This window comes from Monodelphis domestica, chromosome 7 (assembly GCF_027887165.1).
Source record: "Monodelphis domestica isolate mMonDom1 chromosome 7, mMonDom1.pri, whole genome shotgun sequence".
NCBI lineage: Eukaryota > Metazoa > Chordata > Mammalia > Didelphimorphia > Didelphidae > Monodelphis > Monodelphis domestica.
In genome coordinates this window covers 16,974,421-16,988,228 of record NC_077233.1, presented here as the reverse complement: position 1 = coordinate 16,988,228, position 13,808 = coordinate 16,974,421, and the positions used below count along the sequence as shown (strand labels likewise).

General features: G+C 38.8%; 1 protein-coding gene across 4 annotated transcripts in view; it reads left to right on the top strand.

Annotated features, from left to right (window-relative positions):
• Nucleotides 1-13,808, top strand: part of LOC100011919 (probable C-mannosyltransferase DPY19L1) — a 99,499-nt gene that overhangs the window by 16,619 nt on the left and 69,072 nt on the right. For all 4 annotated transcript variants that reach the window (XM_007499952.3, XM_056804271.1, XM_056804272.1 and 1 more), the window contains 3 exons: nucleotides 4,623-4,647; nucleotides 4,957-5,044; nucleotides 8,422-8,559. In XM_007499952.3, coding sequence (XP_007500014.2) covers nucleotides 4,623-4,647; nucleotides 4,957-5,044; nucleotides 8,422-8,559 — 251 coding nt within the window. The remainder of the gene's footprint in view (nucleotides 1-4,622; nucleotides 4,648-4,956; nucleotides 5,045-8,421; nucleotides 8,560-13,808) is intronic.

Below are 13,808 nucleotides of genomic sequence, written 5' to 3'. Positions count from 1 at the left end.
TTACAATGGTCAGTCAGTGAGCATTTATTAAGCTCCTATTATATGCCCGGCAGCATGCTAAGGTCAGCAAAATTTGGGCTTTTTGATTTGAGAGGAACCTCAGAGGCTCGTAGAGGCCATCTGGTCCACCTTGGTAGAGGCTTAGGGAAGTGGCCTGTTGGCTACTGCCTCGTGAAGGCCCCTGAGGGAAGGAGGAGCCATGAAGCATTTCCTCATGCTGAACGGAAAGTCGCCCCTGGCCACCTTCTAGTTGGTCCTGAGAGGGGAAGCAGGACAGACTCGGTTCTTTTAGTGCCAGGCAGCCAGGCTTGTTCTCCCGAAGGCTCTGCAGTTTCCTCATCCCCATTATCAGGGTCGTGACCTGGGGATGCCCAGTGGGGAGTCGGGAAGGCCTTGGACCGCTGTGGGCTTCCAGCAGCTTAATAGCACGGTGCTCGCAGGGTTGTTGGAAGGATTAAATTGGACAGCCTGGGTCAAGCGCAGCCGATGCCATAACAGACAGTCGTCATTGCCCGAATGTGCTGCTCCGAAGCGAACCCCCGGCCACGCGTCCGCACAGAGTTTGGCCAGAGCGGGCCGAGGCGCTGTGGCTCACGTAAGCCAGGGCCCAGGGCGTTCCTGTGGAAGTCCGCTCTACTGCGCGCAGGGCAGCGTGGTCCAGAGATCTCTGCCTGACTGCCAGTCACTTGGCTTTCTGCGGCCCTTTCTTGTCCTCCACACGTGACCACTATCCAGTTCAGTTCAGCACACCTTGGAGGACTCGAGGGATGCCCAAAGCATCCCTGTGCTCAGGGAAGAGGGAGCCCCGAGCCGAGCAGGGCCTTGAATGCAGAGAAATATTCTGAGAGGGGAGGCCTGGAGGAGTATATTGCAAGCCCGAGGGGTGGCCTGCAAAAAGCAGGAGAGGCACAAGAGAGTAAGGGGTGCATTTGGGTCCGGGCATGGCAGAAGGCATGTAAGAGGAGGAGATTTTTGCCTCTACAGTTGAGCACTCGGCGTCCTGCGGCTTATGGGCGGAGGAGATGCTTGCTAGCCTTAAGGGAGCACAAGATGCCAGTGAAGGGGAGCCCATCTTCCCGCATATTGGGATGGTGGCTGGCAGAGCTTTGGCTGGTCTCTTTCATCTTGTGGCACAGTGATTTGGATCCGGCGGGCCCTTAATAAGTGCTTGTTGGATTGTATACGATAGTGCTTGGCAGATTTGAGGAAGCCGAGAAGGGTGGAGGTAGCAGAGAGATGTGGCCGGGTGTCTGAGTCTGAAGCTGCCTGGGAAGCGGTCGCTCTGTTCTGTTGGACTCACTTTAAGCCCCGGCCGCTTTGTTGGAGGGGGACGTCATACACCCAGGAGATAGTCACTTTGTAAGTGAGCCTGCATCAGATGCTTTGGCCGACCAGGTGTCCAAGGTGCTATTTATAGGAGGGTCCAGGTGGCCCATGTTGTGCAGTGGGTTCAGTGGTGTCTGACTCTTCATGACCCCGTTTGGAGTTTTTCTGGTGAAGATACTGGAGTGGTTGGCCATTTCCTTCTCCAGTTCATTTTACAGATGAGGAAACTGAAGCAAACAGGATAAGGTGATTTGTCCGGGATCACCAAGCCGGGAAGTATATAAGGCTGAATTTGAACTCGGGTCCTTCTGACACCAGGGTCAGCCCTCTAGCTACTGTGCCGCCAACTTCCTGGGTGGCCAAATGTCTGCTCTCTGAGTGCTTAGTAGTTGAGGAGAACTAGGCTATTTTTCTCAGAAGATTCCCTTCTACCAGCAGAGCATCTTATGGCCGAGGAGTCCTTGAGCCTTCTGGATCCTGGGATGGGGAAAGGCAGAATAGGTGATGGGGCAGGGCGTTTGGGTGTGAAGGGCACCCTTCTCAGCTTGAATGTCAGTCCTGAGTTCTTCTGACTGCCTCTGAATATGGGAGTGGGAGGTATGGTTTGGGGGGAAAGAAGGCTTCCACATTCAGGCCCTGCCTGATTAGTTTCTTCTCAGGTCCTGGGATGGTAAAGAGGTCTCAGCAGCTGTGGTTTCCACCTACCTTGGAACTTGGTGATGAAGAAAGCTAAGGGTCATGTTCTTGGATTTTAAGAGCAATTAGCACGTGGTAACCCAGGGCAGAACAAGTGCCATCTCTATGGCTCTACGTAGGTCCTTGGGCATTCAGTTCTGCTAGGGAACTGCCTCTCACTGCCTTAGAAGGACTGGGGCCAGGGCACATGTCAGTAAATGTTGATCAGGGCAAGGCCAAGGTTAGATCCTTGCTTTGCTCTAGGACTTTGAAGCTTTGCTTCTAACGACTTTTGTCCAAGGTTCTCAGCGTTTTTGGATCTAGTCACTTAACCAAAGGGCTAGCTAGATGGCAAGGTAGATAGAGTGCCAGACCTGGAGTCAAGAAGACTCATCCTACTAAGTTCAGATCTGGCCTGAGACACTTCTTAGCTGCTTGATTCTGGGTAAGTCACTTAACCCTGCTTGCCTCAGTTTCCTCTTCTGTAGTTGGAGAAGGAAATAGTAAACCCTGTTAGTGTTTTTGCCAAGAAAATCCCAAGTGGAACATGAATAGTCAGACAGACTGAAAAGACTCAACAATCATAAATTTAACCAAATTTACTGTCATCTTGTTCAAAGATGTCATCTGTGTCTTGAGCCCTTTGTGGCATCAGTACTTGAGTGGACAGGAACTAGATTAAAATGTGAGGGGGGAGTACTTAACAAGGTAAATAAAAATAGGATGAAATCCAGATAACATTAACGTCCATGTGCAACTCCCACTGGTCCTTATGGATAGTTTAATGGCCTCAGTTTCTATTTGAGTTTGATATCACAGTTGGAGTTTGTGTATTATCTTGTTCACAAGGATTCCATGTGAGACTTTAAGTACTCTACAGAAATTTCAGCATACCACATCCACCATTTATTTGCCTAGTTGGCATACACTGTTCTTAAGACAGTCACATTGGCTTTTAGTGATCATTGCTTCCTTCTCCGAATTCTCAGATGGCACATCTTTAATAAGGGATTCTAGAATTTTGCCAAGCGCACTCTTCTTTCATTTGCATATTCTACTCATTTTCTTTAAAACCATTTTCTCTCAAGGTTTAGAGTTGGAGAACCCGAGCTATAGTCCTTGCTCTGCTGCTAATGAACTATGTTGGATTCATTTTTCCTTCTGTTACGTGATGGGGATAAACTAGATAACTCCTAAGGACCCTTTTAGCCCTGCCTATGAAATGGCACTGTGGACTCAAAGTCGGTAGACTTGATTTTGAATTTGGGTTGGACATTTATTACCTATGTGACCATAATCCATGGATAATGCTATATCCAGATACCCTCTGAACCTCTTTACCATGGATAATGATTTGTGGTCACATAGCTAATAAATATCCTTGAATTGCCTGAATTTTTTCATCTATAAAGTAGAGATTTGGACCATTTGCCTCACAGGTTGTTGTGAGGAAATCACTTTGTATGTCTTAAAGCATTTTATTCATGTGAGTTATTTTTCCTTTTATGAGAGACCCATCTCCATTCATAGTCAACATTAAATTTGTTAAATTTATCTTTTAAAAATTATCTTTTTAAAAGTGAATATAAACTTCCCAACATCGCAAAAATGAATAATTTCCTTATATTACATAGTGAATTCTATATGTATTTCAAAAGACCCAGGGTCTGCCCTTTCCCTATATGTCCTCTTTCTGTTTGTTTTAAAACTAAGATTGGGGATCACTATAAGAGTGCTCATTTTTAGGAGAATTGAGGATGGTTCTTTCTTAGAATGAGGAAAGTGAGCAGATTCTTTTATAGACATTTTTTTTTTGCCAAAAAGCTTTAATTATATGATCAGTTGATAGCTTTCTTATCTGGAGCACCACTTTAAAAATGACATAGAACGAATGCATTTTTGTATTTCAAGGAGTTCAAACAAAAGTTAATAGCCTTCATAGAATTATACTGTCTGCACCTCTAACTAGATGCACTCCTAGGAGTTTGTAAATAGCCCACATAGCTTTCAATTTTTGTTTTTGAAGTGGTTAAGAATTAAACCAATAAGATATTTAATCCAAATAGTTTCAGGTTTTTCTTATAGTATATCAAATACAGCTTTGTTTTCCAGCCCACCAGGAAAATGAATAAATGAAAATGGATGATTTTCCAAAGAGAGGAAGAGAGTTTCCCACCCCTCCCCCATGCTTGTGAGACTATTTGTTGGTCATCCAAGATTGACTTTAGGATTTTCATCTATTATTCCTCCTCTAGTTTCACACATTTTTTCAAAGCCCCATTTTGCAGCAGTCTTCATCTGTGCAGATTGGACGTGTGGACACAGGTCCCTTTAGAGCTAAGGACTTCCAAGAATTGTTTTTCTTCCTGGACCTTATTAAAGGGAACAAGGATTGGTTCAGCCTCTTGTTGGTGCCGGGCACTATGCCAAGCACTTTCCAGATACAGTCTCATTTGACCCTCACCCCAAGCCTCTGAAGGGGCGGAGCTTTTATGCCCTGTCTTAGAGCGAGAGCAGCAGCAGCATCTCCCTTGTGCTCTCCATGTGTTTGAAATGTTTATTTTTAGAATGAAAAGTCATTTGAATCCAAAAATTTAATTACAATTGATTTTCTCTTACAGCTGCTTTTGCTGGGATTTTGCACTGGTAAGTTTTATTTATTTTTATTGTCACTTATAAATATATTTTCCCAAATCTATTTGCTCTGTTTGATTGACTAATTTGCAGTTTTACAATATCAATTATATATGTACATCAAGGATTTACAAGTCTACATCTCTTAAAAGCTTCATTGGATAGTTTCAGGTTAGCTAAATAGTCCATAATGGTTTTGAAGTTTGTGATATTTAGGAATGCAATTTAACAATACTATATTGTGCTTATATACAGTCGAACTTTTAATAGAACCTGATGGAGATGTTTTAACACTTTTGTGTTATTTTCCATTTTTTTCAGGAGTCACATAACAAGTCTCTTTGAAAATGATCGTCATTTTTCTCACCTCTCAACACTGGAAAGGGAGATGGCTTTTCGAACTGAAATGGTTGGGTTCTGTGTATTGTGTTTATTCTAATAATTTTTGAAGCTGTTTTTAATACCCGACTTGAATCTGTAAAGTATGACTTAAATCTTTTTTATTAGCCCTTATCTTCTTTAGTATCAATTCTAAGATAGAGGAAGAGCAAAGGCTAGGCAGTTGGGATTAAATGATTTGCCCAAGGTCACACAGCTAGGAAGTGTATGAGGTAAGATTTGAACCCAGAGCCTCCTGACTATAGGCTTGTCACTGTCCACTGCCCCTGAATTAAACCTTACTTGATTTTACTGTCATGTAGTGAGGGAATCAGAGTCAGGAAGCAAAATCTCATTCTTAATGTTACCAAACAATATTTCTGATTATCACATTACTTGATTTTTGTTTTTTAATTTTTTTCCCTAATTCAGAGCAGGAGATTAGTAATACTAATTACTGAGAAACTACTGAGGCAAAATTTTGAAACAGACAAACTCTGTCTTTGCTGGTTTTACTTTTCTATTTTTGGTGCCCTTTTCTTCCACTCTTCTGGGAATCTAGTACCTTCATGTTGTCCCTGGTTGGATCCCACTTAGTCTGTCTGGCCTCCCTTTTCACGTGCCTTATATTAGGTGTCCCTGATTGGACCCCACTTAAACCTCTTTCTTCCCCCTCCCTGCAGAAGTCCAGTTACCTTCATGCACATTCCTGTCGGACCCCTACCATTCCCTTTAGAAGAAAAGTGAGCTGATAAGTTAATTCACTTATGAATTTATGTAATAGTTTGTTCTGATTTGAAAGAAGCAAAGGAGCTGGCTTCCAGGTAATCATTTTTGGTGTCATGATGACCTATGAAGTTGACACAAATACTAAGGAGCCATGTGGTTTCTTTAGCTTTTGTCATAGTCAAAAAAGGGTCTGAGGATGGATGGTCAGTGTGAACGGTGGAAAGCCCAGTGAATTTAGAGTCAGAAAAGCAAAACCAAAGTTTGTTCTCAGCAAACTCTCCAAAGTCCCTGTTTCTCATTCTCACAGCCTTGGCTTTGGAGGATTAATGTCGCCTGGTGACCATTTCTTCAATTCCCTGCATTTCAGTGTCTTTATCTGTGAAATGAAGGGAGGGGGGACTAGATGATCTCTTGGTACCCTTCTGGTTCTGCCTATTTTCCTAAGTATACCCCACTACAAACATTAACTATTGGCACACTTAACCTTCAATCTTTGCTAATAAGCCAAAAGTTGGCACACTACTGGAGGACCTATGGCATACCAATGTTTTCAACTCAGTATTAAGGACTCTAGAAGAGTTAGAATATATAGCATATACCATTAGAACATAAAAATGTTGTCATTGCTAAATGAAGGGAGAGCTCCCAAGCCCTCCTCAAACAGAGGAATAAGAGAGTTTGCAGAGATGATTTCATAATGAACACAAAGACAATAACAAAACATCATTGTTTGTGGATGCTTGGCCATCTTTCCTGAAAAGGAGCCAACGTTGAAGATAATTGTGAAACTCTGGTAGAAATATCTAATACCAAGGATAAAGACACTGAGAACATCTGTGGAGAACTCTATTTGATATCCTCTAAATTAAGCAAATATATACTTTGCTACTTGGTGACCTTAGGACAAAGATGGGTATGATGTAGGAAATGCGGAGTAAGATCAATCAATAAAAGCTCCATGGCTATTAAGAATGTCTTCACACCTATACATTGTGAACCCTTTTTTTTGGAAGAGAGGCAGGAATTTGGGGCATCGTGAAATAGGAAATTAACTCTATCTTAGTCAACAAGAAAAAAGGAAAAAGATCGGCCACAATCTATGCTTTGGCTTTAGAATGTCTTTTCTGTCAGATGGCTGATCGGTCACAGTAATGATCAAAGCCAAAACCATGTTAGAAGTCAGAGTGACAGTGAGAAGCATTGCCAGTGATAACCTGTTGAAGTCAGCAATGCACAGAAGACAGCACATTGGCCAAAAGTTTTAGAGCAGTCTATCCTTAATGCCAGCAATAGAGCCAGTTGCTGACTTTGGACACTGCTCTGCCTGCATGCAATGAAGAAAAATGGGAATGGCCCTAGAGAAGGCACAAAGGGGAGCAGGGGCCAGATCTGACTTGAACAGGCAACTCATATTTCCTTGGGGAAAATTTTGTGTGTAGATACACATTTGTTGGGTGGGACATAGAGGCTTTACATAGTCTCAGATCTCAGTTTTTTCTGAAAGATTGGAAGATTCTATAAGTTAGAAAAGAATCTGTAGATGGTTCTTCTACTTAAGAGGGGCAAAAGAGAAGACAGATGCTACTGGTCCATATGGCTCCTTTCTTATAGCTATACAATCTTTGAGAAGTCCCTCTACAAATATCAAAGCTATGCTTGGTGGAACAAAAGAAAGCATAATCAAGATTTCACAGAAAATTTTCCACACCAGACCATATCTTTACAGTCAACCAACTGACAGAGAAGGTTAGAGAATCCAAGATACTACTGGGTTTGATTTTAAAAATTCTGACTTGGTAGAACAAAATTCAGTCTTGAAGATTTCCTTCAAGCAAGAAGTCTGTCCTATACATGTTAAAAATATGTAAGAATTAGTGATACTAGATGATGGAATGACATGAATGAGGAATTTCATAGAATAAAATATTGTACAAGAGTTATCTGCATTGATTGAAGAAATACCCAGCCACATCAATAAAATCACATATATATCAAGTTAGATTGAATTACTAATATTTAAAGAATAATTTATTAATAAGGCTACTAATGCAATTTTCTCATAAAACTCTGATAGATATTGCAAATAATGCCCCTTTTACAGATGAGGAAACTGAAGGCCTCAGAAAAGTAAAGAATTTTCTTTTGGTCATAGGGCTAATAAATTCAAGATTCAAATTCTGGCTTCAAAGTAATGTTCTTTCTGTCATGCTAGATTTCCTTCCCCATAGCCCCCTCCTAGGAATTTTTGAATTTTAAGGTAGCACTTTTGTTTTCTTTTTGAAATAACTATTGGTAAAAGCTTAAGCAGTGCACTGGTGGTTTGTTGGGTGTGACATGGAGACTTTCTGAATACATTTCATCATTTCTCATATTCATCTAATATGAACTCTCCTAGTAACCTGTTTTGCTACAGAGTAATTGATTTAAAGTTCTTTGCAAAATATTAGTATTAAAGCACTTGGAAAACTGTTCTTGTTCCCATTGCTTTTGCAAAAGTAATAGTTTAAAAAATTCTTTGAAATCTAAGAAGATATTAATGAGGAGAAACCTCATGAATAAGAAAAGTTAATAACCATTAAATGTCTAATTGCTTTGCTTTTTAAAAAATACATTTTGTTAAATTAAGAACAGACAGTAGTAATTCAGTTTTAACAAAACTAGACTATGTTCTCCTTTTAGGGTCTTTATTATTCCTATTTCAAAACCATCGTAGAAGCTCCTTCATTTTATAATGGAATGTGGATGATTATGAATGACAAGCTAACAGAATATCCTCTTGTGATTAATACATTGAAACGTTTTAATCTTTACCCAGAGGTGAGTTACTTGTATTCATTTAATTTGCAATTGAGTTCCCTGTTTTTTACTCCTATGTATTTATGTTTATAATCTATTCCACTGATGTACCCTCTATTTTTTGGCCAGTATCAAATTATTCTGATGATTGCTGTTTTGTAATACAGTTTGAGATCCAGTACTGCTAAACTATGTTCCCTCACATTTTTTTCATTAATTCCCTTGATATTCTTGACCTTCTGTTCTTCTAAATGAATTTTGTTAGTATTTTTTCCAACTCCATAAAATGATTTTTTTTTGGTTATTTGATGGCATGGCACTGAATAAGTACATTAATTTAGGTAGAATTGTTATTTTTATTATAATAGGTTGGCCCACTTATGAGCAATTAATGTTTTTCCAGTTGTTTAGATCATTAGGGAAACTGGTTTTCTTTCTGTTATTGCTCCTTCTGGCTTAGGTATCAGGAACATATTTATATTATAAAATGAATTTGATAAGATCCCTTTTCTACCATTTTTCCCAGATAGTTTATGTACTGGAGGTCATTGTCCTTCAAATCTTTATTGGTAGATTTCACTTATAAATCCATCTTTTTCTGGGGATTTTTTCTATGAAAGCTCATTCTCATTTCTGACTTGTTCAATTTCTTTTTCTAAGATAGAACATTTAAGTATTCTGTTTCCTCTTCTGTTGATCTGGCAACTTGCATTTTTGTAAATATTCATCCATTTAATTTATATTGTCAGATTTATTGGCATATAAAATGGGCAAAATAGCTCTTAGTAGATGCTTTAATTTCCTCCTCATAAGTGACAAATTTACCCTTTTCATTTTTGATGCTGGTAATTTGGTTTTCTTTTTTCTTTTTTAAAAATCAAATTAACCAATGGTTTATTCATTTTATCCATTTTTCGTGCAATCAGCTCTTGTTTTGCTTCATTAGTTCAATAGTTTTCTTTCAATCTTATTTATCTCTCCTTTGGTTTTCAATATTCCCTATTTGGTATTTAACTGAGGATTGTTCATTTGTTCTTTTTCTAGTTTTTTTTATCCATTGCATGCCCAATTCATTTTGTTGATGTGAGCATTTAGAGATAAAAAGTTTTCCCTCAGTATTACTTTGACTAAACTTTGAAATTTTGTCTCATCATTTTCTTTAATGAAATTATTGATTTTTCTATGATTTATTCTCTATACACTCATTCTTTAGGGTTAGATTATTTAGTTTTCAATTAATTTTTAATCTCTCTTTCCTCCACCACTTACTGAATGTAATTTTTATTTAATCATAGTCCTGAAAAGGATACATGTAATATTTCTCCTTTATTCATTTAATTCTGAGGTTTTTATGTCATGTTACATGGTCATTTTTTGTTAAGATGTCATATGCAGCTGAGAAAAGGTCTATTTTTTATTTCCATTTAAATTTTCTCCAGAGTTTTAAGAAATTGAACTTTTCTAAAATTTCATTAATCTCCTTAACTTCTGTTTTTTTTTTATGGTTATATTTATCTCATTCTGAGAGGGGAAAGCTGAGATGCCTCATTAGTATAGTTTTACTGTTTATTTCCTTCTTTAACTCATTTAACTTTTCCTTTAAGAATTTGGATGGTGTGCTGTTTGGTACATACATGTTTAGTATTGATATTATTTCATTGTCTATGGTACCTTTTTAGTAAAATGTAGTTTCCCTGCTTGTCTGTTTTAATTAGATCTATTTTTGCTTTTGCTTTGTATTGTTACATGCCTTTTTTTTTTTTACCTCAGATGAAGCATAATAGATGTTTCCTCTTAGCTTTACTCTATATGCCTTTCTATTTCAAGTGTATTTCTTATAAACAGCACATTGTTGGGTTCTGGTTTTTAATTCATTCTGCTACTTGCTTCTGTTTTAAAGATGAATTCATCCCATTCACATTCATAGTCATGATTATTAACTATGTATTTCCCTCTATCTTATTCTTTTCCCTCTTTTATTCTTATTCCCTTATTCTTCTCTGTCTCTCTTTTTACCCTGTCACTTCTCTAAATTCTCTTTTTCCTCTGACCACTACCTCCACGAATTCATCTTTCCTTCCATCAGCCTCCGCTTTCATCCCCTTTTCCTATACTTCCCTGCAATAGATTTCTATACCTACCTGAGTGTGTATGTTATTCTATCTTTGAGCTAATTCTTTTTTTTTTAAACCCTTACCTTCTGTCTTAGAATCAATATTGTGTATTGGTTCCAAGGCAGAAGAGTGGTAAGGGCTAGGCAATAGGGATTAAGTGACTTGCTCAGGGTCACACAGCTGGGAAGTGTGTCAAATCTGAACCCAGGACCTCCTGTCTCTAGGTCTGGCTCTCAACCCAATGAGATACCCAGCTGCCTCCTTTGAGCCAATTCTGATAAGAGTAAGATTCAAAAGTTGTCCAGCACTGCCTACATGAGATTGTAAAATCTCATTTTTTTTCATGCCTCATTTTTAGGTGCAATAATTTTCCCTGTTTTCTTCTCGCTTCTTCCTCTGAAATCTGTTACCCTAAAAACTACATTTCCCTGGAGCCCACTGACTTCCTATCCTTATGTATTTCCTGTAGACAAGGGATAAATTCAGTGGGCATTCCTGGTCTGGTTCTTTGGCTGCCTACCAAGACCATGGTGGTGGTAAGTGGGGATTTTAAACAGGCTGATTAGCCATGGGCACGTGGTTTTTATTTTGTTACCTTTTTATTCCTTTACTTCTAATGATCATTAATATACCTCTTAAAATATAATATTTTTATTATTGTAGATTAATTTTAATTTTTACAATAGTCATCTCACATCTGTGGCTTCTGTCTATGTATCTTCCTTCCAACTGATATAATAATGATAAAATTCTTAAAATTATCATCTTTCCATATAGGACTATAAACATTTTAACCTTATTTATTCCCTTATGATTTTTCTTTCATTTTTTTCTTCTTATACTTCTCTTGATTCTCTTGTATTTTCTCTACTTCTTATTTCATTTTTAAAATCTTTTTTGAGATATTTCAGGAACTCTTGTTAGGCTTGACTCCAGTTCATATTTTTCTTTCAGGTTTTGCTTATAGCTGCTTTGACCTTATTGTCTTCTGGGTTTATATCTTGATCTTCCCTAATACGTAACTTGTTATGGTCTTGTACTTTTTTGGTTGTTCACTCATGTTTTCAGCCCATTTCTTGACTTTTATCTTTTTGTTAAAGTTGGACTCTGTTCCTAGGGTTGAGAGAACACTTGCTCAAGCTTTAATCCTTTCTTGTTACTGTTTTCAGAGATAGTTCTAGTAGAATGTGCAAGTTTTTAGTTCTTCCAAGGTGGTATGATCTTAGGAGAGGTGTGGTCACTATTTTCCTAGTCTGGGTTCTGTTCTGTATCCAGGAAGGGGCATTGCTGCCTTGCAGTTATCATTGATAGAACTTCTCCTGGCCCTGGGACTGTGACCATGCCCCCTGTTTTCCTGCAACCGCAATTACTACTGTTCTACTCTGTATTGGAATTGAGACCAGGGTTCCTTCCATGAGCAATCACAATGACTCCTCTCCACCCTGGAGCCATCACCTGGGCTTTTGGTCCCCTGAATCCACAAGTGCTATTGCTCTTTTTGGCTCTGGGACTGTAATCTGGAATTGCATATGGGTAAGGCAACAGGATTCTGACCCCAGCTCCAGCAAAGGGTCTTTTGTAAACTTCTTCTGACCAGTTGTCTGACACCCCCTCTCTCCTGTCCATGGTCTGAGAACTCTGGAAGCTACTGCTACCTCTAATGCAGCTGCCCCGCCCCCCCCCCCCCCCCCACGGTAATTTCCTTGCTGCTTGTGTCGAACTCCTAGTGCCTACCACCAGCCTGGTGAGACAGATCTTTCCTACCTAACTCCCAAGTTGTTTTTGGATGGAAAATTGTTTCACTTTGACCTTTTGCTCCAGAATTGTACTTGAGGTATTATTTTATTTTATACTTTTCAGAGTTTATTTTATATTTTAATGCAAGATTATGAATATATCATTTCTGAAATTACTGACTTTTTCCCCTCTATAATCCATTTTTCTATATCAGAGTGACTAGATAAAATAAACTCTTCCAGTAATGTCAGCTTCTCCAAGTTTGCTCTATATATTATTACAAGAAAGTTGTTAGAATTATTTGGAGAGGAATTTGAGAGAGCCTGGCTGAGTGCTTCTGTGCCTTACCATCCTGGCTCTGCTTCTCTCTCAAGGATTATTTTTTATCTAAAATATAGGATTTTCTAACATCTATACTTAGAATAAGCACTTAATAAATATTTGTTGAAATGAATTCCACTGATAATTTGTCACAATCATTTTGATTTATTAAGTTTGTAAATTAAGGTTGTATAGTTTTGCTTACAGAATAGATATACTCCTGAAATGTTATTAGCAAAGTTAAGTTTAATGGAGCAAATCTTGTTTTTCAATTGGCTTTCAGGAAAAAGTTGAAACTGCTGCTACATTGCTATTTCCATTGCTTTAGTCATCTGTGGCAGTAGTAGCAGAGTGATGCTCAACATAGGATCATTGATTTAGAATTGGAAAGGACCAGAGAGAGAATCCTTCTGCCTCATTTTGCAGATGAAAAAGAGAAGGGCAGAGAAATTAAGAGACTTGACCCAAGGTCATGCTGGTAGCAAGGGGCAGAGTTAGACTTGGCCCCAGGTCTGCCAACTCCAGAACCCAGGCTCTTTCTGTCCTGCCTGTTCCTCTCAAAAATACCCTCAAATGTTTTGTGTCAATGACTGATTCTGAGTAGATTGTGCTAACATAATTGTTCTACTTTGTTTAAAACTCCTCCACAGAAGCAAATAATTTGACACCTGTTTCTCTATATCCAAGCGAGAGGTCTTTTTTTAAGAGGGACAGACCTTCCCTTGCTCAGCCTTTGGCCCTAGGACCTACTTCCTTCTGGCGATAGATGTGTGACTGTTATGATTACAATTATTTTGAGAGACTGTTTTGGGTAAGAATATCTGTTTATTGATTAGGCTAGCATTTTAACTAATAAAGTGATAGGTTATTGGTCGTCTCAATGATTTAAGACCCAGATGGACCTATAGGGAGATCTGTAAACAGAATTTTAGAAACTCATCATTCAACTCCTCTCTTGAACATCCCAGGAATTGAAAGGCAATGTTGCAATGATTGTCATATAGGCCGGAAGAGAATCATAGTCTCCTTCATCAGGTCTCCAGATTTTGAGACATTCCTGGAGATTCCTAAGGACAAAACACGTGGGAAAAAGTAATA